Here is a 26,429-nt window from a genome sequence, read left to right as displayed (position 1 = left end):
AACAAACAAACAAACGTAACAAAACAGAAAGAGTTATAGATACAGAGAACAAATAGGTGGTTGTCAGAGGGGAGAGACATGGGGGGAGAAAAGAAATAAGTGAGGAACATTAAAAGGTACAAACTTTCCACCTGCAAAATGAGTCATGGGAATGAAATGTACAGTATGAGAAATATAGTCAATAACTTTGTAATATCTTTGTACGGTGACATAACCAGACTTATCACAGTGACCATTTTGAAATGTATAGAAATATCGAATCACTATGTTGTATAACAGCAACTAACATACATTATAGGTCAATTATACTTCAAAACAAACAAACTCATAGAAAAAGAGAGCAAATTTGTGGTTATCAGGAGTGGGGAGCGAGGTGGAGGGAGAATTGGATGAAAGCAGTCAAAAGGTGCAAACTAGGTATAAGATAAATAAGGTGAATAAGTACTGAGGATGTAATGTAGAACATAATAAATATAATTAACACTGCTATATGTTATTGATGAAAGTTGTTAACAGAGTAAATCCTAAGAGTTTTCATCATAAGGAAAAATACTTTTTTTCTATTTCTTCAGTTTTATATCTATATGAGATGATGGATGTTCACTAAAATTATTGTGATAATGATTTCATGATGTATGTAAGTCATCATTATGCTGTACACCTTAAACTTAAACAGTGCTGTATGTCAATTATATCTCAATAAAACTGCGGGGGGGACCTTTCCACATTAAAAAATGGGTGTTTTAATCATAGTACACAATCTTAAATTGGAATTGTATGAAGGAATTTGTTTATGCTACTTCTTTTAAATAATTATGTATTATTTTATCAAAATATATAAATAAAATGAAAGCTATTGTTGGCATACTGTCCTCTTTAGCAGTCAACTAAATTCAAATTATAAAATAAACTAAACCTATCAACAGCCAAGTACTATGCTATGATCCTCAGTTTGTTATAAGGCAATGGGCAAATTAATTTAATCTTGTTAAACTTACAAGATAAAACTGAACTTGTGATCAGGGAGCATAGTCCCTTTAATGATTATCCAAATATATATATATATATATAGTCACTTCACAGATAAAAAACAAATGTTATCAAATAATTTCATACGAAAGTTACTACAAAAATAGATGTAGGAAACATGGGGAAATGCCATGAGTTAATTCTACTAATGAGAATCAGAAATGCACTCAGTGAGTGGGGATATTAGTGCTGTGATTTATAGGAGTTCGTCAACAAGACAAGAGTAGAAGAAAGGCAATCACAGCAAAGGATATAGGTTGAAAAGACACCAATGTACAGTCATGCATATGTTCAGAGAATTTCATGTTGTCCTGAGTTGCTAGATGGTAGAAGAGGTGGAAGGAGGGGTTGAAGGTGACATCAGAGTTGGATTGTGTTGGGCCCTGAATGTAATGGTCAGGATTAATATTTTATTCCAAAGGTGATGGAGAACCAACCAACAGAGACTTAAAGGTAAGTGTTAAATGAACCGAAATATTCTGACATCAGTAATGTAGAATGGGTGGAGCTGGAGATGCGAGATCAAGGAGCTTAAAGAAGGCCACCACTTGAGCAGAAATGCAAGGAGTAATTGTGTAATGAAAAATGGATTACATATCACTCAACCTACCTTAAATGTGAGTGGATTAAATGCTCCAACCTTTATGATGCATGCCAGCATTTTAGATCTGCTCTTTGAAAGATGTATTCGAATAATTCAGTTAGCACAGTCTCTACAGGGCATTTTCAATTCTATGGTTTATTCTTAAGAGTGGCCAGAAGGTATTATTCTATTCACAATGCTTCCTTTTCCTAAATAAAAAGCAATAGCTTTTCCCCTCACATTTGCTTTTCTGCTAAAAGAAACATTAGACTGAGCCTTACTTATGAGTCAGAATGTATTGTTCTCATTTATGGGGGAGTATTATATATTATATGATGGATTGGTTAGAAAATTATGCACTTGAAAATACACAAAAATAGAATGATGACTTTACCCTTTCCATTTTGCATTCAGGAGAAGAGAGGATTTTTCATTACTTTCTCTCCATGACACTGGTAGGAACACCATAAACTATGAGGGAAGGAGTTTTGTCACCATAAGTTTACACTAGTGAGTGAGGAGGCAAAATGCAGGAGGCTGAAGGAAGAAATGGAAATGTATCAGAGTGCTGGAATAAATGCCAACTGAGATATCTCCCTCTGTTAAGAGTACACATGTATCAATCTGTTTAGTTTTCAACTGATAAATGCACATGGCACATCTTGACAATAATATTCTACAAGCAGACATATGGGCCTTACTTAATAAAAGATACCACTGATTAGCATTTATCTTAATGGTAATGATACAGATTCCTGAATTCGTTTGTCTAGAATACCAGGTTGATGCATGTTACTGAAGAGTTTTTAAATGAGAACACAATCCAAACAATGTTAAATGAATGACATTATTTATATCCTCCAGAATAAAATGACAGGGATAACATTTAAGAATTCACATGATGGATGAATATTTGACATCAAGAAAACATACTGGAATATAATAGCAAGAATTTCATATAATTTACCTCAGGAGAGTGATTAATTTTCAAAATGCACAGAGGATGATCATACAGATTAGGTAACGTTGTAAGCAAGTTCACAATTACTGAACCAGCCCAGGGTTTATTCTCATAACCAAGTGGCCAGCATTGAGCTTCTGCTACAAATTAGAAAGAAAATTAATGTTTAAATATGAGCTATGTAGAACTTATTCATAGACGTTTAAAACAAATGAAACTAGGATAATTTAAATAATTGATATAATCCAATTTGAAAAGTCAAAATACCTCTATATGTTCCATTAACTTATTTTTCTTACCTCTCTATTCATGCTTGTGTTTGAGAATAGCTTTGTTTGATGTTGACTTCAACTTTCTTCTACATTAGCTACACCTCTCTATTATCAATACTGACAATAAAAGGCAGGTACTTTCTAACTAGTATTCAGTTCAGTTGGAAATAGGATCTGGTGATCAGTGAGACTTTCAGAAATTTAAAAAAAAAGCACAAATCACTACACAATAAAGGGGCTATATACTTTAAATATTGAAAATTTAATAAAAATATTTGCATAAGAGTAGGGAATTGCCATACAATTCTGCAGCCTGTGGAAAGAAACCACATTCACAGAAAGATAGGCAAAATGAAAAGGCAGAGGACTTTGTACCAGATGAAGGAACAAGATAAAACCCCAGAAAAACAACTAAGTGAAGTGGAGATAGGCAGCCTTCCAGAAAAAGAATTCAGAATAATGATACTGAAGATGATCCAGGACCTCAGAGAAAGAATGGAGGCAAAGATTGAGAAGATGCAAGAAATGTTTAACAAAGACCTAGAAGAATTAAAGAACAAACACCTAGAAGAATTTAAGAACAAACAAACAGAGATGAACAATATAATAACTGAAATGAAAAATACATTAGAAGGAATCAATAGCAGAATAACTGAGGCAGAAGAACAGATAAGTGACCTGGAAGACAGAATGGTGGAATTCACACTGCTGCGGAACAGAATAAAGAAAAAAGAACGAAAAGAAATGAAGACAGCCTAAGAGACCTCTGGGACAACATTAAACGCAACAACTTTTGCATTATAGGGGTCCCAGGAGGAGAAAAGAGAGAGAAAGGACCCGAGAAAATATTTGAAGAGATTATAGCCGAAAACTTCCCTAACATGGGAAAGGAAATAGACACCCAAGTCCAGGAAGCACAAGGAGTCCCAGGCAGGATAAACCCAAAGAGAAACATGCCGAGACACATAGTAATCAAATTGACAAAAATTAAAGACAAAGAAAAATTACTGAAAGCAACAAGGGAAAACAAAAAATAACATACAAGGGAACTCCCATAAGGTTAACAGGTGATTTCTCAGCAGAAACTCTACAAGCCAGAAGGAAGTGGCATGTTATACTTAAAGTGATGAAAGGGAAAAACCTACAACAAAGATTACTCTACCCGGCAAGGATCTCATTCATATTCGACAGAGAAATGAAAAGCTTTACAGACAAGAAAAGCTAACAAAACTCAGCACCACCAAACCAGCTCTACAACAAATGCTAAAGGAACTTCTCTAAGTGGGAAACACAAGACAAGAGAAGAACTTACAAAAACAAACCTATAACAATTAGGAAAATGGTAATAGGAAGATACATATCGGTAATTACCTTAAATGTGAATGGATTAAATGCTCCAACCAAAAGACACAGGCTCACTGAATGAATTCAAAAACAAGACCCATACACATGCTGTCTACCAGAGACCAACTTCAGATCTAGGGATACACACAGACTGAAAGTGAGAGGATGGAACAAGATATTCCATGAAAATGGAAATCAAAAGAAAGCTGGAGAAGCAATACTCATATCAGATAAAATAGACTTTAAAATAACGAATGTTACAAGAGACAAGGAAGGACACTACATAATGATCAAGGGATCAATCCAAGAAGAAGACATAACAGCTATAAATATATATGCACCCAACATAGGAGCACCGCAACACAAAAGGCAACTGCTAACAGCTATAAAAGAGGAAATCGACAGTAACAAAATAATAGTGGGGGACTTTAACACCTCACTTACACCAATGGACAGATCATCCAAAATGAAAATAAACAAGGAAACACAAGCTTTAAATGACAAATAGATCAGGTACATTTAATTGATATTTATAGGACATTCCATCCAAAAACAACAGATTACACTTTCTTCTCAAGTGCACACGGAACATTCTCCAGGATAGACCACATCTTGGGTCACAAATCAAGGCTCGGTAAATTTAAGAAAATTGAAATTGTATCAAGCATCTTTTGTGACCACAACGCTATGAGATGAGATATCAATTACAGGAAAAAAACTGTAAAAAATACAAACACATGGAAGGTAAACAATACGTTACTAAATAACCAAGGGATCACTGAAGAAATCAAAGAGGAAATCAAAAAATACCTAAAGACAAATTACAATGAAAACACCATGATCCAAAACCTATGGGATGCAGCAAAAGCAGTTCTAAGAGGGAAGTTCAGAGAAATACAAGCCTACTTCAAGAAACAAGAACACTCTCAGATAAACACTCTAACCTTACACCTAAAGGAACTAGAGAAAGAAGAACAAACAAAACCCAAAGTTAGTAGAAGGAAAGAAATCATAAAGATCAGAGCAGAAATAGATGAAATAGAAACAAAGAAAACAATAGCAAAGATCAATACAATGAAAAGCTGGTTCTTTAAGAAGATAAACAAAATTGATAAACCTTTAGCCAGACTCATTAAGAAGAAGGAGGATTCAAATCAGTACAATTAGAAATGAAAATGGAGAAATTACAATGGACACCACAGAAATACAAAGCATCCTAAGAGACTACTACAAGCAACTCTATGCCAAAAAAATGGACAACCTGGAAGAAATGGACAAATTCTTAGAGAGGTACAACCTTCCAAGACTGAACCAGGAAGAAACAGAAAATATGAACAGACCAATCACAAGCAATGAAATTGAAACTGTGATTAAAAATCTTCCAACAAACAAAAGTCCAGGACCAGATGGCTTCACAGGTGACTTCTCTCAAACATTTAGAGAAGAGCTCACACCCATCTTTCTCAAACTCTTCCAAAAAATTGCAGAGGAAGGAACACTCCCAAACTCATTCTATGAGGCCACCATCACCCTGATACAAAAACCAGACAAAGGTAGTACAAAAAAAGAAAATTACAAAAATACTAGTAAATAGAATGCAACAACACATTAAAAGCATCACAGACTATGATCAAGTGGGATTTATCCCAGCGCTGCAAGGATTCTTCAGTATATGCAAATCAGTCAATGTGATACACCATATTAACAAACTGAAGAATAAAAACCATATGATCATCTCAACAGGTGCAGAATAAGCTCTTCACCCATTTATGATAAAAACTCTCCAGAAAGTGAGCATAGAGGGAACGGACATCAACATAGTAAAGGCTATATACGACAAACCCACAGGAAACATCATTCTCAACGGTGAAAAACTAAAAGCATTTTCTCTAAGATCAGGAACAAGACAAGGATGTTCACTCTCACCACTATTATTCAACATACTTTTGGAAGTTCTAGCCACGGCAATCAGAGAAGAAAAAGAAATAAAAAGAATACAAATTGGAAAAGAAGTAAAACTGTCACTGTTTGCAGATGACATGATATTATACATAGAGAATCCTAAAGATGCCATGAGAAAGCTACTAGAGCTAATCAATGAATTTGGTAAAGTTGCAGGATACAAAATTAATGCACATAAATCTCTTGCATTCCTACACAATAACAAAGAAAGACCAGAAGGAGAAATTAAGGGAACAATCCCATTCACCACTGCAACAAAAAGAATAAAATACCTAGGAATATACCTACCTAAGGAGGTAAAATACCTGTACTCAGAAAACTATAAGACACTGATGAAAGAAACCAAAGATGACACAAACAGATGGAGAGATATACCATGTTCTTGGACTGGAAGAACCAATACTGTGAAAATGACTATACTACCCAAAGCAATCTACAGATTCAGTGTAATCCCTACGAAATTATCAGTGGCATTTTTTTACAGAACTAGAAAAAAGAATCTTAAAATTTGTATGGAGATACAAAAGACCCCGAATAGCCAAAGCAGTCTTGAGGGGAAAGAATCGAGCTGGAAGAATCAGACTCCCTGACTTCAGACTCTACTACAAACCTGCAGTCATCAACAATATGGTACTGGCACAAAAACAGAAATATAGATAAATGGAACAGGATAGAAAGCCCAGGGATAAACCCATGCACCTAGGGTTAACTAATCTATGACAAAGGAGGCAAGGATATACAGTGGAGAAAAGACAGCCTCTTCACTAAGTGGTGCTGGGAAAACTGGACAGCTACATGTAAAAGAATGAAATTAGAACACTCCCTAACACCACACACAAAAATAAACTCAAAATCGATTAGAGACCTAAATGTAAGACCAGAAACTATAAAACTCTTAGGGGAAAACATAGGAAGAACACTCTTTGACATAAATCACAGCAAGATCTTTTTTGATTCACCTCCTAGAGTAATGGAAATAAAAACAAAAATAAACAAATGGGACCTAATGAAACTTAAAAGCTTTTGCAAAGCAAAGGAAACTACAAACAAGACGAAAAGAGAGACCTCAGAATGGTAGAAAATATTTGCAAACGAATCAATGGACAAAGAATTAATCTCCAAAATATATAAACAGCTCATGCAGCTCAATATTTAAAAAACAAACAACCTAATCCAAAAATGGGCAGAAGACCTAAACAGACATTTCACCAAAGAAGATATACAGATGGCCAAGAAGCACATGAAAAGCTGCTCAGCATCACTAGTCATTAGAGAAATGCAAATCAAAACTACAATGAGGTATCACCTCACACCGGTTAGAATGGGCATCATCAGAAAATCTACAAACAACAAATGCTGCAGAGGGTGTGGAGAAAAGGGAGCCCTCTTGCACTGTTGGTGTGAATGTAAATTGATACAGCCACTATGGAGAACAGTATGGAGGTTCCTTAAAAAACTAAAAATAGAATTACCATATGACCCAGCAATCACACTACTGGGCATATACCCAGAGAAAACCATAATTCAAAAAGACACATGCACTCCAATGTTCAATGCAGCACTATTTACAATAGCCAGGTCATGGATGCAACCTAAATGCCCATCGACAGATCAATGGATAAAGAAAATGTGCCACATATATACAATAGAATATTACTCAGCCATAAAAAGGAACGAAATTGGGTCATTTGTGAGACGTGGATGGACCTAGAGACTGTCTTACAGAGTGAAGTAAGTCAGAAAGAGAACAAATATCCTATATTAACACATATATGTGGAAGCTAGAAAAATGGTACAGATGAACCGGTTGGCAGGGCAGAAACAGAGACACAGATGTAGAAAACAAACATATGGACACCACGGGGGGAAAGTGGCAGGGGTGGTGGTGGTGGTGGGATGAATTGGGAGATTGGGATTGACATATATACACTAATATGTATAAAATAGAAGACTGATAAGAACCTGCTGTATAAATAATAAAATAAAATAAAATAATTTTTTTAAAAAAAGAGTAGGGAATTACCTTAGTCAGTTCAGGCTGCCATAACAGAATACCATAGACTGGGTGCCTTAAAGGACAGAAATGTATTTCTCACAGTGTGTAGGCTGGAAGTGCATGATCAGGGTGCCAGCATGGTTGGGTTCTTTCAGGTTGCAGACTGCCAGCTTTTTAGTGTATCTTCATGTATCAGAGAGCACAGAGAAGAAGCAAGCTCTCCTGACTCTAATAAGGGTACTAATCACATTCTTGAGGGCTCCACCCTTATGACCTCATCTAATCCTAATTATCTCCTCAAAGCCCCATGTCCTAATACCATCACATGGTGGGGTGGGGTTTCAACATATGCATGTTGGAGGGACACTAACATTCAGTCCATAACAAGAATCATGTTGAACTGAACAAATACAATTAAGTATGAAGGGGACTTAATTAATATATCATAAAAGTGAACAACAAAAAAGGAAACTACTTACACTATGTAATTTATTGGTGTGCATCATACACAAACGTGTGTATGTTGTGGAAAATCTGTGGTCAACTTTTTTTCTCTCAGGTATGTTCTCTTTTTAAAAGATATAAATCAAAAAGCTGAATTTTTCTTCAGAAAACCATTGTTTTAGAACAAGAAAGGTTACATTAAAAATGTTTCATGGTACATTATAAAATATTTTTAAAAAAACACAAAATTTTCATTAAAGAAATGTTCAAAGTGCTTCATCTCATCAAAATAATTACACTAATATTCTGAGCTAGATATTTTAAAACATAAGCTCACAGATTTTTATAAGTTAGCATTCTTCAGTTTCTCAGAACTTTGGTTTCACAAGTTAGGATTAAGTCATAGATATCTATACTTTATTCATTTTGACTCATCAGAAAAGAAATTTTGTGTATATATATATATATATATATAGTACACACACAATTGATACCCTTTTAGTTAATCAAAACCACATAAAGGCTTTTATTGTGTCACATTAGATCTCATGGGCCTTAGAAATTTTCTTCATCCACGTCACCCACAAAGAAATTTCCCAACCATGAGAATTTTGCAAAACTACAACCTAGATGTTATTGGTCATGCAGGGAATTAAAGGTAAGTAAAAACAGAGCTTCAAACGTGAAATATTATGTCAGAAACAATACTGCGACCAATTTAAAGGAAGGATATTTATATGCAGAAAAGAAGTTCTTAAGCTCCCCAAATATTCCAAAGATATTTATGTTTATTGTTTTAAATTGAAATTGAAAAATTGCATTAGATGGATACAATGTTTGTATTTTAGTGATTCCAGAGTTTAGCTCCAATATATGTACCTTAAAATATAAGTATCTGTGATCAAATTTTATGGAAATTTTAATCCTTATTACCTTAAATACTCCTTCTCCAGCAGAAGTTGAAACCTGAATTATTTCCCATGCTATGCTCAGGTATAAATTTTGTTTCTAAAAAGCAAAGGAAGTTCATTACCACCAGTAATAAGTTTAACTTTGAGAAGGGAAGTTTGCTTAAAGAGATAGAATTTAAAAAAATCACTTTCTGATGAATTATTTAAAAATACTAAACCAACATTTGATAATATCCCTATTTTCAAAATAAATCTGCCAAAACAAAATCATAATGACTATGTGCTCCTCATTATAATTTACCTCATTATAATTTATAATACTCTTACACAGAATAAAATCATCAATTTCAGGGAGGCAAACGTGATTGCTATAAGCCCCAGAAATGTGTAATTTGTAAGAAAACTGTATCCCCATGAAATCAAAACACCTGTATCTCTTACCAAATTTTGAACTGTTTAAATATCATACTTTATTATCTGCTTTCTGATTGAGCAAGAATAATGAAGCTCAAAGGATGACAAAATTAGGTTTTATGATATAATAAAATATGTATAATTATTATTCTTTACTTTCATGATAAGGAATATTTTCAATTGTACAATGAAGCAAACAACTTAAAATTATTCAGAGGTCAAGCAGATAAGATTTTATTCCTTGGTTTGTGAAATATTCCACTTGAAAATCTGAACAGAATACTATATTTCCTCTTCAGTTTTCAACACTTTTAGCAGAAAATTGTTAACTTTTCATCATTAAGGATAAACCAGAGGAAAATTTAACCTCTTATTTACTATGGCCATTCAATGTCTTGTAACATAGAGCATGGCTTTGCATGAAAACTTTGGATTTTGATTCAATTTACAGTGAAACTTGGTAAAATCATAAAGCCTTACCTCATCAACCAACAATAATTTGTATGTATCTTGAAAAACGAAAGCCCGGATTTACTGTATGTTTGAACTAGGAAACAGTATACATAATAGTAAAATGACAAAAAATATGCTCCAGTATATCAGCAAACATCTGCAAAGATGGAATGCAGACTACCATTCACAGATACAAATGGCTGAGAATATGTCAGCCAATGGTTAACTGCAATAATATTAAATCTTTATTTTCTATTATTATAGTTTCTTTTCCTTCCCCAACGGGGAGTCCTTTCTATCAATTGTATTATCACAGATTTAATCCAGTTTTAATACCTGATTCCAATGACACCTGATAAGCAGAAGGGAAAAACCACATAGCTCTCGTTGTTAGTAAAAGATATCAGCAAAAGATAATCTGGTCAACCTTGATCTAATGGAAATAAAAATGACAGATGAATTCAATTTAGAAGGGTGAAATAAAAGCATTTATAATTCACTCCTCTGCTATGAAATCCCTCCAAAAATAGCATAATAATGAAAAATTGGGAAGAAAAATGAAAACCATATCTGTAATTACAAGTAATTGACCATAAACTATAATAAATAGCTTTCAAATGAAGAGACATTTGCACTAACAGGAGAAAGAATATTAACTGGCATACATATCCTGATAGGATATAGATCTTACTGAGTGTTAGGGTCCTGAGATGTCCTCCAAAGACTGAAGCCACCATGACATGGAGTATGAAAAGGCAAGAGAAAAGCATAGGTTTCCAGTTATTTATTCCCAAATGGTAAAATATGGGGGTAAAGAAAAAATTGCCAGTGGACTCTACTTGATAGCTGTGAAACAGCCTGCTGGATGATACGGATTACTGGCATTACAGTGGGAAAGTTGGAAGAAGTGGCAATAACCATTAAAGCACTAACAACGCAGAGAAAGTAAAACTGAGAGTTCTACACCGTGAGCCAAATAGACCACCCAGATGTCAACAACAGAGAAATAACATGGTCCCTGGGCAGAAGATAAAACAGATTTGGGGAGGTGGGCTTGAAACCTGAAATTTAAATAGCTGCTGTGGGCTGATCTGATTCACTCTCCCATCACTTCCCACACTATAGTTCAGTAAATAGCTGGCTTCATTCAGTGATTAATAGAAAGAAACCAGCCTGGAACATAGGCAAAGGACAAAAACACAATGGAAAAGCAGATGAAGTTCATACCAGGGAAAAAAATTTTTTCACGAAACAGAGGAAAAATTTTTATAAATATTTCTCTGTAGTCTCAAATAAATTATAGACATGATCTCATTAAGAGAGTGAGAAGCTCAAAGAAGAGAGATTTGAATGAACAGATTATAAAAACAAGCAGAAAGAAATGAAAAAATGAAGTGGCACAGACCAAGAAAGCAAGGGAAAAGAAGAAGCCCATTATGAAGGTGAAAATTATTTTAGAGGTTACAAAACAGAGTAAACACAACTGAAAACTCACTTGGGTTATGGCTGACAAAAGTTGACAACAAGTTTAAAAACATAAAAGTGATTGTAGAGAATACTATAAGGAGATATGGAAACAAAAGAACATTCTGAAAAAAATCATTTAGACACATAATAGGAAAAAAATAATTCCTGAAATAAAGACTGAAATCTGGGATAAAAAGACATGGTGTCCATCAAATCTTCTGCTTTGATTAAACACTATAAAAATTTCAATAATTTCTTAAGTTTTAGCCTTATATTTTTATCTTAAATTTAGACAAAGGTAAATTTAATGCTTTAAAATTATTTAACAGCATTCATATATGGCATATTTGGCTCCTAAATTTACAAAATTCTGTCTTTTAATCAATCAGTCTGCTTTTCAAAACAAACATCTATACAAAAGTATCTGGCATGATACTCATGAAATATTAACAATTTCTCCATGGTGGGATTTTGAGACTCTTTTTAATTTTCTGCAATACCTATCTTTATTTTTAACAATCTCATAGCATTTTTACAAATGACAATGAAGTCACTGGGATTAAAAAAAGAATTAGAAGGCAAAGATTAATTGAGAGGGAAAAGAAAAGTTAGACATCCCAATTTTTGTACTACCTCAAGATTCATGGCCCTCCATTCCATAGCTCATACAGCAATCAAATGATTTCTCTAAAACAGAAGCATAGCATGTTCATTTTCATCTTATTATCCTGCAAGATTTTTAATAAATTGCCACTAATCCAGGATCACGTCTAATCTCTTAGGTAATTTACACAAAACTCTCTCTAATCCACCCCAGCAGGTCTTTCCAACATCAGCAACTCTCACTTCCCACTTTCACCTTCCCTCCCAATACCTTGAACTATCTGTAGTAAGAGTTCCCCTTGAAGTTCCAAATATGTAACTCTTTTCAAGCTTCAGATGGCGGTACAAATGTGCTTTTGTTGCTTGTGGGAGTAGGCAGAGGGGCAAGAACTCCCAGTCATTCTACAAAATCCAGTTAATATCTCTGTGGAGCCTTCCCTGCCATCACTCTTTTTGCTCCACATCAACAGTCATAAAATTACATGCATCCTTTTTTTCCACCATCTATACTAATGCCATGCCAAGTAATATTAGAGCCTGATGCAAATGGAAAAATTATTAATACTGATCCCATATTTTTTAAAATTTGGGTATTTTGTTCCTCATCAATTTTTGCATAAATTTTGATTTTTTTAAATGACTGAAAAATGACCTTTCAAAGTTCATTCCAGCTCGGTGCTTTTATCCTTGTCACTAACTTCTCTATGATTCATGTCCATCTGTGAAAAAGGGTGACTCTACTCTCTGCCGACTTGAATTCAAGATTTGTGAGGTCCAATTTAAAGTACACATTATTCAAATGCTCTGTATATACACAAATGCAAGTCATTTTCAACTGTGGATTAATCATGTAAATATATTATCATCCCTAGTCATGCCTGGAGGAAACTAGAAGTTATTATGTAGCAGTTAGTGGCCAACTTGGAATTGAAAGCTAGAATATAGATCCTGGTACTAAAGAAAACAATTCTGAATTTCATCTTTAAAAGATAGAGACATACATGGGCTTCCCTGGTGGCGCAGTGTTTGAGAGTCCGCCTGGTGATGCAGGGGACATGGGTTCGTGTCCTGGTCTGGGAAGATCCCACATGCCGCGAAGCGGCCGGGCCCGTGAGCCATGGCCGCTGAGCCTGCGCGTCCGGAGCCTGTGCTCCTCAACGGGAGAGGCCACAACAGTGAGAGGACCGCATACCGCAAAAAAAAAAAAAAAAAAAAAAAGATAGAGACATACAAAGGTATCATTCTCAGCCATTCTTCTTCACAAATTGCCAGGATTTAGGCTCTAATAATGACTCTTGTGACATTTTCTCATAGTGAAAAGTGACTGTTTCTTCACAAAAGTGTTCCATTTAACACAGCTCTGAGTTATTGAAAAGATAGAAATGGTGCTCAAAATAAAAAATTTAGTTTTGAATTCATTTGATGGAATTGAGTTAAGGAAAGCAAACTATGCGTTTTTATTACTAACGCTGTGTGCAATTGAAATAATTTCTTTTCATACGAATGAGTAAACATACTGGTCAATTTATTCTTCCAATTAAGAATCCCTGGTTAAGTTTTGTCCTTTCTCTTTGTTTGGCCACCTGATTTATTTTAAAATCTTTTTCTAATACAAAGGTAAGGAAAAAACTGTGAATCCACCTGTATCACTGATCTACAAATCTAAAATCATTTATTTTTATCCCTTTAAAAATCTGTAAAAATTTAAAGAAGAATTTCTTTTTAAAAAAGGAAGCCAATGAACGATTTCTTAAGAATAGGCTAACAGACAAGCAAGGAGTATATTCCTTACCAAAGAAATAAGGTCATTTTTTTGGAATAAAGACCAGTCATAGCTTCCAACCACAATTTCAAACATTGTCCTCAAGGCTAGAAATCTACTCACATTCATGAAATAATTTATTATCAGCTTTTTTGTATAAGTACTTTTTATTAAATATATACATATATACAAATTTTACTAGGCTTCATATTACTGGCATCAATTTGTAAATGAGGGGTTTGGATTGGATGATTTCTGAAGTATTCTTCAGCCTTAAAATTATTGATGATTCTAAGAAATACCTAGAGACATAGCCAAGAAGGAATTCTCAGATATGACCCACAATTAATATTTGGCGTCTGCACATTTTACAGGTCTCATATACAACCATTCCAAGGCAATGCAACAACTAAAAAACTAATGCCAATTAATTAATATCATTTCTTTTCTAAAAAATAAGAGATCCTGTTTGCAAGGTGGCCATTTCTACCAAAATGTTCCCCAAACACCCAGAACACATTCATTCACCTACCCCAGATCAGGAAGAGAGAAGTACAGAAGAAAAATCTTGGAAGTAACACAGTAAAAAACTAGACCCAGATTTAGTGGCCTAGGACTGCTGCAAGAAATTCAATTAAGTTGTTAAGCCTACCTAATGAAAAAGAAAAATCAGCTCATGAAAATCCTGATAAATTGCATAACAGAGTCAGCAGTATTCTACGCCCTGGCTATAATTTTTTTTCTTTACTCCAGGCCTTTGCTGTTCTTTTAAAATACTCACCTTCATTATGAAACTATACAAAAACTCCCCCCTCCAAAATAAACACAGAACTGCCCAGAAATACAGAACTATGGACACAAAAACTCCCTAGAAGCTTAGCATTTCACCAGTTGATATAGATCTATGTTGGGAAAAGCATCTAAAAAGCCTTGTACTGGATTCCTAATTCTGATGATTCTGTGATTCTGATCAAATTATATTCTGTGATTCTGATCGAATTTGAGACAGGTAATCTATAAGGTCTTACAGTGCCCAGATTTCTACTTTGAGGTACACAGTGCTTTTCACTTAGAGAACAATCTGCACCACATTTTCGTTATACTCTGAAGTCAATTGCTGAAGTTGTGCTAATGTGTACTAATCTCAAAAGTGGCTCTATGAAGAATACACTTGTTATCCTCTATCAATATAGGAGAAACAAATATTTTGAATATGTCATCAGACTCTAAATAAATTTCCTCCATTAAAGAATGCAGTGTCTGCTGCTAGTTGATGGTTCATTAGCATGCATTGACTGTTCTACTATTTGAGTAACATTGCAGGTAAAGGTGAATAAGCTTATCTAGAGAGACAGTGTCTAGCATAGTGCCTGGAATGTGGTAGGCTCTGAATAACTCTATGTTGAAAGAATACATAACTGAATGAACTATTATCAAAAGGAATTCATACAATAAGTTAAACTTTGGCTCAAAGCACAAATTTTCAAGTCAACTGTTAAGTCCTGTTTGGCCAACATGCAGGGAACACATTTTCCCTGGTCTCTGTCTTTGTTGCAGCAGAGGTTTCACTCTATTGGTCAGTATTTGTTGTGTTCCATTTTCCTTTTAAAAATGTTTCATTTAACAGGGAAAGTCCTTTTCTTGAAGATACTAAGAGGATCTCCAAAGGTCACCGCATATCATATCCGATAATTCTGATTAAGGGCAGTGCCACTGGGAAATTTAGGGTGGCTGGTTGATATTCATAGTGTGTATTAGAAAATGTCATAGTCTGTTTTCAAATTTCAATGCATAAATATGCACCATGGATCTCTAATAGCCCTATTTTTCTTGTCCCAACTTTCCAGGATGGTCTGTATCCTGTCTAATTTGAATGTTGAATTGATTCTATTTAAATCATCTTTCTGAAATGAAAGATGGCTCACTTTCCCTTCACTGAGGAATTAATTAACTCTCCCAATGACTGGCTTGAATTTTTTAAATGGAAAACTTACATGGAATTTTTATTTTAGTGAAGAACAACTGTTTATCTTTAAAAACATTTAAAAAGACATTCTGCATGAAGTTCATCATCTTTTAGGAAATTATTATAGCAACAAAATTACATTAGACTTTCTGATTTCTCCATAGTGTCCTTAGATAAGTAAACAACCCAATAGACCATATTAAAAGCCCCAAATGTTACTGGAAAGAGAATGCGGGCATATTTGTCTATTTTACTTGTGCCAGATCCAGAAGGTGGTGGAGCCGAGGGAGCAGTAGTGGCTGACAACTTCCCAGAAGCCCCTATGCTATTAACTGTGGTCTTAATTCGCTCCAGTCTTGATCCAAACACATGCTGGGTAGAAGCAGATCCAACTGGAACTTTTCGGGGCACGTACCCAGTTCTACTAGCTGGAGAAGGAGAAGCAGGTGGAATTGCTCTTGCGGCGGATATAGTTTCAGCTGCATTTGCATGGCTGAATGGGTTTGGACTGGAAGCTAAGTAAGACTGTGGTGTGGCTTCAGAAGATCCTTGAACAACCGTGGAAGACTTGCTCGAATGGTTTCCCACCTCAGTTCTGTTGCCAACATCAGATTCAGAGTGAACCAAGGCATTGGCTCTTTTTCTCATGTTCAGATTGGCATTTGAGTTCTGAAAAGGTATATTAAAAATTATATTGGCTATGTAATTTTATGTAGAGTTATACAAAATTTAAATGGGTCAAAGAGTTACAAATTAGCTGTTTTCATAAAATAAACCTTTATTAATATGCTATAGTCACTCAACTTGATGTAAAAGCTTAAAAATACCTAACTAAAAAAGGACATATATATATATATATATATATATGTGAAACTCTGAATCAAACATCTGCTATTTCAAAATATTATCCATTCTTATAAACTATTAGAATTTAAATCTATAGAAAGGTTAGGCTTTTAGGACTATAAGCTAGAGTTATACTTGATTTGACTTTAAGAATTCATGATGATAGCTGTACAACTTCTTTGTTGAGTTTTATTGTAAATAATATTCTCTGATATGCTGTATACATTTCAGTGAGTTTTGTACATGTTTGCTTTATAAACAGGAAGAACTATATCTACTTTGGGCACAGAATAAAAACAATAATAACCATCCACATGTGTATAACATTCCTTTAAAAACGACAGAAGCTCCAAAAGCTTTAATTTCCAAATCCCTGGGAATTATTTTCATAATCTTCCATAGACATTATTATATAAAGTCTAGAAATCCTCATGCATTTTAGTTTTTCACCACAATTAGTAATGCAAATACAAAGGAAAATCATTTTGGGGACTTCCCTGGCGGTCCAGTGGTTAAGACCCCATGCTTCCAATGCAGGGGGCATGGGTTCAATCCCTGGTCAGGAACTAAGATCCCACATGCCACGTGGCGCAGCCGAAAAAAAGGAAAATCATTTTTAAATAAAATGTTGTATCATACATATAAACAGCATCACCATATCATTGCATAAATATCTGAGTTCAAACTATTTACCAATAAAGAGTATTTAAATCAAAATGGAATTCACTATTTTCCATAAAATTATTTTATCTGTAGAACAAGACTGCATTTGAATACAGATGGTCAGTACTAAAATTAATTCTTATATTTTGACAGGCATGACAAATAACCATATAGCCAACCGTATAGACTGTCCATACTAATAAAGGAAAGTAATTGCTCAAATGATTCCCCAAATAATCATGTCTGTCTTTAGAAGACACTATGATTTTTTGCAACCATTTTTCCGCCTTAATTGTGTTTATTCTGAGTTATATTAAGGATATACTGTAATTGCTTTTTCTACCCTCTTCCCCCACCATTTTATGAAATAAATGGTGGGTGAGGAGATGGAGAAGTAGAGGAGAGAGAGAGGAAGAACAGCTCACAAGTGGGTGATTAAAAGGAGCCAGTCTGCAAGGAATTTTATGGATAATATTATATACAATTAACTGTAAACTCCCTTGCAGAGAAGTGTTTATTCTACAAGTAGAATCTCTTTTCAATACTACACTTATCAAGCAGGTTGAAAGTGTTCAATCCATATCTTATATACTCGTAAACTATGGCTTCAAGTTCCCTGAGTAGAGAAAGAAGAAAAAGCCTCACAACATGCAGAGCCAAAGCAGGTTCTGAGAGGTTTAGAACGTATTCTTCATGTCAGCCTGAAGTATTCATCTAAACAGTTTGCAGCTGAACTCATGAGCAATTGTAGTCTAAAATACGGCAGCCAATTTAGGTGGAGACAAGTGAAACCAAAATTGACATCCACCTAAAAGTTCAAGGTACCGTTATTTACCCTGTACTTTTCCTCTACAAAGCACATTGTAAACACCACCTAATTAATCCTCAGATTTTGAGTCCCTCTTTACAGAAAGGGATAATCAATTAATTAGAATTAATTCTAAAATGTTATACACATGGTGACAAATATAAAGAAGGATAATATCCACAACATTTAAAGAGTTTACAATATCACTAGGAAGATAAAATGCACACCCACACACGACACAATCAAAAATATACAAAAAGTAAAACAGAATGATGGGTCAAACTGTGGCAAAATGCTAAATATACCAAGAAGAGAAGGGAAGGGAGTAATAAAGGACCAACTGGATAAGCAGGAGAGAAATACATATTTTCAAATATAGTCTGATATTTGCATATTGCCCTCTTCCACCAAAAGTTGGGTTGCCCATAATCTTTAGAAACTCATATTTTCCCTCAGACTAAATTCTAAGAAGTGGAGATTTCTACTTCTGGCCAAAATGGAGTAACAGGGACTGAATTTACTCTCCTGCATGAAATAACAAAAAAACTAAAAACATTTGTAAAACAACTGTTTCTGAAGACACTGGACATTAGACAACATAGGACACAATCATTGAGAGAGAAGAAAAGAACTTGAGTTTGCATGCTATAGAGCGGGAAAGGAGAATCCAGGAACAATCTGACAGACTACCTAAATTGAGGAGATGAAGCTGAGAAGGTGAGGAAATCAAGGTGGCTAGAGTTCACAGGAAAAGGTACCAGAGAAGGTGATGCCAAAAAGAAAAGTCCAAAAAATCTGAAGAGTCCCCACTGAGAATTTTGCTAAGCACAGATCCATTTTTGAGTGTAACTACCCAAGGCAAAAAGAACCACCTGAAAGGATTAGAAGAAACGGTACCTAGCACATACCAAGCCAGGAATAGTGCATTTTCCCACCAGACATAATGGAAAATCTCAACATTCATGTAGCATTTGGTAAAGTCCTCAGAAGGGCCCTGCCTCAGTAATGTGGAATAATTACCCCCTAAGACTGCTCTAATCCTGCCTACTGAATTTTAAAAGTAAGACCTTAACAGATGAAACTAACTCTAAGTGACTTAACTGCACCCCAGAAGGAAGCACAAGAACACTTATAGGACCCTGTCTTCCTTCCCTCCAGATCAGAATCCTCCTGGAACATCCTGAAATCCCAACTGTGAATGATGTTCTAATATGGCTGATTGAATACAAACATGGCACCAATCTGTCCTCCCTCTCCATATTAATGCCCCTTGTAAAATGAATTTCCCCTTCTCCTCCCATCAAGAAATGGACTCTATTTCCCCACAGACTTCCTATGACTTTCTTTGGCCAACTGGATGTGGTGGAAGTGGGGGTGAGTTATTTCTGAGTCTTAGCTTTACGAGTCCTTGCTTGCTTCCACTCTTTCTCAAAACACTGCCACCAACACCACAAGAACAAGCTTGGGCTAGCCTGCTGGAGAGATCCTTTGGAGCAGAGCCAGTCATCCTAGTGAGGCTATCCTACATCGCCCAATAGATAGCTGACCACTAGACACCTGTGTTTGTCCCAGCTCAGAAATGATGAACTGCTGAGCCAAGCCTAATCAAGATCAACAGAACTTCCCAGTTGACTCAGACTTGAAAACAAATTTTTTTTTGTAGTTGTTTTGTTATGCAGCATTAGTGTGGCACTAGACAACGTATACAGACCAATTAAATCAAGGGCCTAACAGGAGCTATTGCCACACCTCTTGTCAGGGGAAGTTTCTCAGACATTCCAGGATAATTAGAGAGCTAGTCTGCCCAGAATTCATCAAAGACCATTAGGGGACCCTATTGTGTATTCCATGTTATTTTAAAGGACCAAGATATTCTGCCCTTTATAATTCCATTCTTAAAGAATAACCATACTGTAAAGCTAGGAGAGATTCTAGCGATCACATTATTCCAGTTTCTCATTTTACGGTAGAGGAGAATAACAGCAGAAGTGTTATGGTAGATGAAAGTCATAGAGTGAGTGACCTACTGAGCGCTCTGCCATGTTGCACAGCCTTTGGATGCACAAGTGTGGACGAGGCATTAAGGAACTTGATAAACTACACCTATATAGTTGAGTCAGTCAAGTATTTGTAATAGTCAAGTATATGTTAAAAAATTATGCAAGACTTGGAAATCAGAAAGGAGTACAGCGTGTCCCTGCAATGTCAGTATGGAGTATCGTTTAAAAAGTCCACCCAAGGATTATTAAGTCTCTAGGGGAAGATACTTGAGTTTGAGTTTGCTGTTTAATATTGGATTTGACCCCAAACACTGTGAAGTTGCATATTAACTTATAGATCCCTGTTCAGTAGAAAAGAGCCCCAAAGGTTATGGTTTTGATGCCCTGAAGGATATTAACTACTTCTGTATCGAATCTGGTAATCGCATTCTAGTATCCTTTTTTGAAAAAAATTTAATGGCTACTTATAGGCATTTCTCAAAAAAGATTTTGAACCGTTTTACTATTTAATTACTCCTTAATTAATGAGTTAGATAAAACTTTGATACAGGTTCATTCCATATTTACATGACTCACGTTTTTGATGGTTTGAGAATTATATTCTGACAACATCCACTGCTACGCAAGTTACAAGTATCAAAGAAATGTACGCATAGACTTGAAGAATACGTCTGGAGAAAACAGTGATCCCAAGTCAAAGAGAGAGGATCAGTCTAAGGTGGCCAGAAAAAAGAATCCACGAAGCACCAGACTTTATGAAAATGGAGGGAGCAGTATGAAGTGTGCCACTAGGATTAACATCTGAAAACAAAGGTCAAATCTTTTTATTCCCAGTTTTAAAGTATTAGTGAACTTCTAGAGTGTAAAACTATCTTATTAATCATCGCAGGCTAATGCACACAGCAGGCACCTACTTCATTTTTTTAATAAATTTCACTGAAATGGATATAATACAGAGTCAAGATTCTTTTTTCAAATTAAAGAGAAAGTGTCAGAAACTTTCTATCTGACCTTCAGATTACTATTTCTTTGTTTATGGGCATATTTCTAGAATATCGCAGGTAGTACCTAAATTATATAAGTTATCCTGACTCAATCCCAAGGATGACTAAGAATGCCTAAGAAGTCTCAACACTCTAAATATCATAACCTATATGTGGAAAAGAGAATTAGACTGATTTGAGGCTTAAATCTTTGTTCTCTGCCAGGCAGCCCAATGATATCAAGTTATTTTACACTGATGTCTCAAGGTCTACTATGTAAAAAGTAGTTGTTATTTTCCATGATGACAAACAATGAAAGGATTGAAAAATCTGCTGAGCTACCTGGCACGGGACTCACTGGGAATAATATTCACACAGCCTTCAAGTTTTGGAACAACCAATGCGACAGTCAGAGTGATGTTATGTTTCACAGAGTGTACAGTGGCTCCATCAGTATTCAGCAGACACACAGTGGTTCCAAACAAGAAAAGCACCTAAGCTTAATTTGAATTTTAAAAGATGATTTAGTTTGAAATCATTTTGTCATTAGTCACATTAGTCAGATGCAAGGGAAACTGGTGGGATAGAGATGCGAGGTGATAGATTCAAACATTAACAACAAATTAAAGCAGCAACAGGCAAACAGGAGCAAATCCAAGTAATTCGTCAGTCATGACTGTGATCTGACACGATTTCTAAAGAAGTCTTATCAACTGCAAAGAGAAAACTCAACTCAACTAATTACTCTAGCAGCAGTGAGATAAAGTGACTATGACGAGGTTTGCAGAACGCAAGCTATGTTCATATTGCTTGCTTGAGAAGCTAATGAAGTTTAATAAAATGTAATTTCACCCTTCTAAATTAAAAACAAACAAGGCTAATAATGAACAGGTTTATCTTCTAGAATATCAATGATTTACATACCAAAAAAAAAATCCAATAATGCAAAGGCATTTATTCAAGGCTGTTCTGACAGGGCTTCAGGGGTTAGCCACACATCTTATTTAATAAGGAAATAAACAACTATGGTAGAGCAGCTGGAACTAAACCCCAAGGTAATGATTTACAGAGGACCATCAGTAGTGTTTTTAAAAGATGCTACCACATAGAAATGAAAAACATCCCCTACAAATAAACATGCTAAATATTTCATCAATTGTTACACACTGAACAACAAAGTGTAGAAATGAAAACGCCGAGTTCTCTACTGTATTTCATTTCCTCCCAATGTTAGCTTTTAATTCAACATTTGGATTTCCATAAGCTATAGAAATATTACTTTCAATATCTGGCACTGGGATAAGAAATTTATGTCTTCAATTTGGAATTACCAGAGAACAATGTCTTACAGAATGCATTCATTTTGTCTTCACATATTTAGAAGTTGAAAGTTTAAAATAGTAGGGTTTCTTGTAGATATGCGATTCTGTAGTTAGTTTTGCTTCATAGTGATTCCTAGGGCTTCTTTTTATTTGCCAAGGCTTTGTATAAATACATGGCTCTAGGAGAGGAAATTTTTTTGTCGGAGACTTCACCAGTCAGAGCAGAAGTTCTCAGCTTGATCAAGCAGACTTGGACTTGACCAGAATGCTACCTGGAAATGCTCCGGGAGCTATGTTCACCAAACGCTACCAACATTAACACTGGAGAGGGTAGAGGGCAAAGCACACTCCACTCACTTTCTCCAAATGCAAACACTGAGCTGGATGAATCTTCTCTCTCTCAAGTAGCATTACAGTCACACCAAGTGTTTATAAGAATAACCTGGGATCAGCCTCAGGGCCTTTTTGGAGGAAGTCTTAATTATTAGTTATGCTATTGTCAGTCATCAGGAATCAGAAGTTGGGAAACATTGGCTAAATAGTTAGGATTGTGGACCGTCAAATCAGACAGACTTGGACTCGAATACTGAATTTGCCATTTACTAGCTGTGGGATATCTGACACGTTGGTTGACCTCTTGAAACCTCAAAGTCCTTGTTAAAACAGGAGTAATAACAGTAGCTCCTCATAAGGAATAAATAAGATAACTCCTGTAAGGTGCTTAGTACATAATACGCATCAAAAGAACATTATATAGAAATAACCAGAAGGCAGATAACAAGATCCTTCCTCCAAAATAAAAAAGTATGTCACTCATGAACAAATCATTATAGACAAGATTTTAGAATATTTTTTCTATCTTTCTATAAAAATAAGGCCACCGTTTTGAATACTCAGAAAGGTAGAGGACCACTGAAGCAAAGGACAGTCTGTGGTGAAGTCAGCCATGAAAAGAACGTTGCTGGCTAAAATAAGAATAAACACAAGGAAATATAAAATTCAATTAACAAAATTAAAATACATTTTAGACATTGTAAAGGTAAGGATTAACACTAGAGTAAATCCTATAACTGGTGGCGTGAGACAAACATAAAAAGCTCATCTAGGAAAAAAGCAACAGCAACAACAATGGTTAATTTTTAGTGAGCGGTTCTTCTGCACCCGGCACCCAGCTCACATGCTTTTAACTACCCAGCTGCCACAACCATATGTCAAAGCTACACGGAGGAAATAACCTACAGCCACAGGTATTTCAATGTCCAGAAGAGATGTGGGTTGTCTAAAAAAGGCATCTCATTGTATTAACGTAACACATCACTGATCTCTTTCCGGAACTTTCCACCTGTCAGTGAAGTCTAGAAACTGGCATCAGGGAAACAGCAAAGACCGGAGGAACTGTTGTAATCCAACCTACAGGATGATGTTCACACCTCAAGATGCTATGAAAAGACATACACAGAACACTGGTTCACAATTAGAACTTCAGCAACTCAGTTTGGCTGGCCCACTTTCTAAATGTAATGGAATGTTAAAAAGAATTGTATCTGTGGATATATTGGTCTGGCATTATTGGTCTGGCACTCTTTTTACTTTATCTCTTAGTTCAATTACAGCAGCCAAAAGGACTTTCTTCCGCATTTAAATTGGAAGTAGGAAATGGGACAATGAAGGACACCAGACTGGGGATAGTACAAGGCAGCAAATGTCAAAGAAGGTTAAAAAAACATTAAGAGGTTTTCATTATTGCTATGGACTGAATTGTGTCCCCTTTTGAGGGAGGGTACTATACTGGAGATAACATTTTTAAGGAAGTATGATTAAATGAGGTCATAAGAACGGAGCTCTGATTAGATAGAACTAGTGTCCTTATAACAGAGGAAGAGACGCCGGAGAGTTTTTTCTCTGTGTCATATGAGGACACAGCAAGAAGGCAGCAGTCTGCAAGCCAGAAAGAGAGCTCTCACCAGAAACCAAACTTGCCAGAACCCTGATCTTGGATTTTCTAGCCCTTAGAATTATGAGAAAATACATTTCTGTTATTTAAGCCATCCAATCTATGTAATTTGACTACGGCAGCCTGAGGAGACTAAGACAATCATCTAACTTTAATAAATTTAAACTTAAGAGACAATTATCTTAAGATTTTTAAATAGTGAATGTTAACCCTCTCATAGGAAAAAAATAAAACCTAAACAAACTTGCAGCTTTCTCTTCTCAGATATTTTCTTTGTTTCTAGTCTGTTCTCTCTTCTCCAGTATCCTTTACTGGAGGATTTTATAACCCCAAATCCTAGGCAGAGTTAAGATACTAGACACGTAGAGAAACTGAGATGCTTTTGACAGGAATTAAGCATTGATTTCTTTGTAATATTTTTACTTGTCCTTGGTAAATGAAAACACTTCCATATATCCACCAGGGGGCATCTACATCATCTTTCTAAACTGTCCAAGTTGCCTGCATATAAGTTCTCCCAGGATACCTCTTGAGTTCCTTTCAGCTTTTCTTCACCCAAATCAGAGGACTTCAGTTAACTGGGATTTTCATTTAACCTTCTAATTTGGACTTAGCTCCAGATCCTTCTTTAACTACCCAATATTTTTTCCCTAAATATTTTTGCCTCCCTTGCAGATTATGACTTTTATGTCACAGTGTGTGTACATGTGTTGTGGATTTCAGAGCATGCGTTTGTTTAAATATTGGAAAAATGTCATTAATAACAATTTATAACTTCTGTCCACATTTTATATTAAGAATATTTTTTAAATCCTTAAAAGTAGGGGTAATATAAGTAGATATCTGATAAAATATTGCAAAAGAAACCTTACTACGTTTCTGAATTCCTAACTTGGGTGTCCAAATAAATTCATTTTTTAAAGCAATCATCCTTTGGAAATGATTTGTTTCAGCCTTAAAATATTCAGAAAATTATAGTTGAACTTAGAAAACATTTGGACAATGTTTTTTTTCTTAATATAGACTTGATATGACTTGATCATAAAGAAACTGTGCTATAATAAATAGCCAACCAGAAAAATTCAGATCCCTGCCAACCCTATAGGAGGCTGGCGTAGCAAGGAGTCTGAGTCATAATTTTATCTGCATCAGCAAAGGCAACAGGGGCAATGTCTAAAAAGGAATAATTTATCAAGGCCAGATCTTCGTTATACTTCTGCTTGGGGGGAAAATTCCAAAGCTCAAGAATTATCATCCAAGTCATTTTGTAAAATCATAGCTGTGCTGTGTAAGGAAGTCTCTGATGAACTACGCATCTTACCTAAAGGGGGCTGAATGTCTTTGAAATATTAGATAATGTTTACCTACTGGATCTAAACATTCATGATAGCTTTAATAGATTTATTTTTAGGAAAAAAGGCTCAAGTCCCATGCTTCATCTCTTGCTGGAAGTGAGTAACAGAAGATCCACGTTTAAGCTCAAAAGCAATGAAGGACTTATGAAAGGTAATGATTTACCCAATTCATTCATTCATTCAACAATATGTATTGAGTGTCCAATTTTTCAAATTACTTTGTTGAAACTGGGAATACAGAGGTGAAAAAGTATAGGCCTTGCAATTTCTTCCAGGAATTATTAAAAAGTTATAACAAGCGATAAATGCTATCAAGGAAACTTTTTTTAAA

The 26,429-nt window shown here is 35.3% G+C and overlaps 1 protein-coding gene across 5 annotated transcripts in view; it reads right to left on the bottom strand.

The window, feature by feature from the left end:
- Positions 1–16,302: 16,302 nt before the first annotated feature.
- The window catches only part of GABRA4 (gamma-aminobutyric acid type A receptor subunit alpha4), a gene marked incomplete at both ends in the record, with an annotated part of 63,943 nt that continues 53,816 nt past the window's right edge, over positions 16,303–26,429 (bottom strand). For all 5 annotated transcript variants that reach the window (XM_082653675.1, XM_082653676.1, XM_082653674.1 and 2 more), the window contains one exon: positions 16,303–16,836. In XM_082653675.1, the coding sequence (XP_082509801.1) occupies positions 16,303–16,836 (534 nt within the window). The remainder of the gene's footprint in view (positions 16,837–26,429) is intronic.

The sequence above is a fragment of the Grampus griseus genome (assembly GCF_964374135.1).
Source record: "Grampus griseus genome assembly, chromosome: 4".
Classification (NCBI taxonomy): domain Eukaryota; kingdom Metazoa; phylum Chordata; class Mammalia; order Artiodactyla; family Delphinidae; genus Grampus; species Grampus griseus.
Note: the sequence above shows the minus strand (reverse complement) of the source record. Positions and strands in the feature narration are given on the sequence as shown.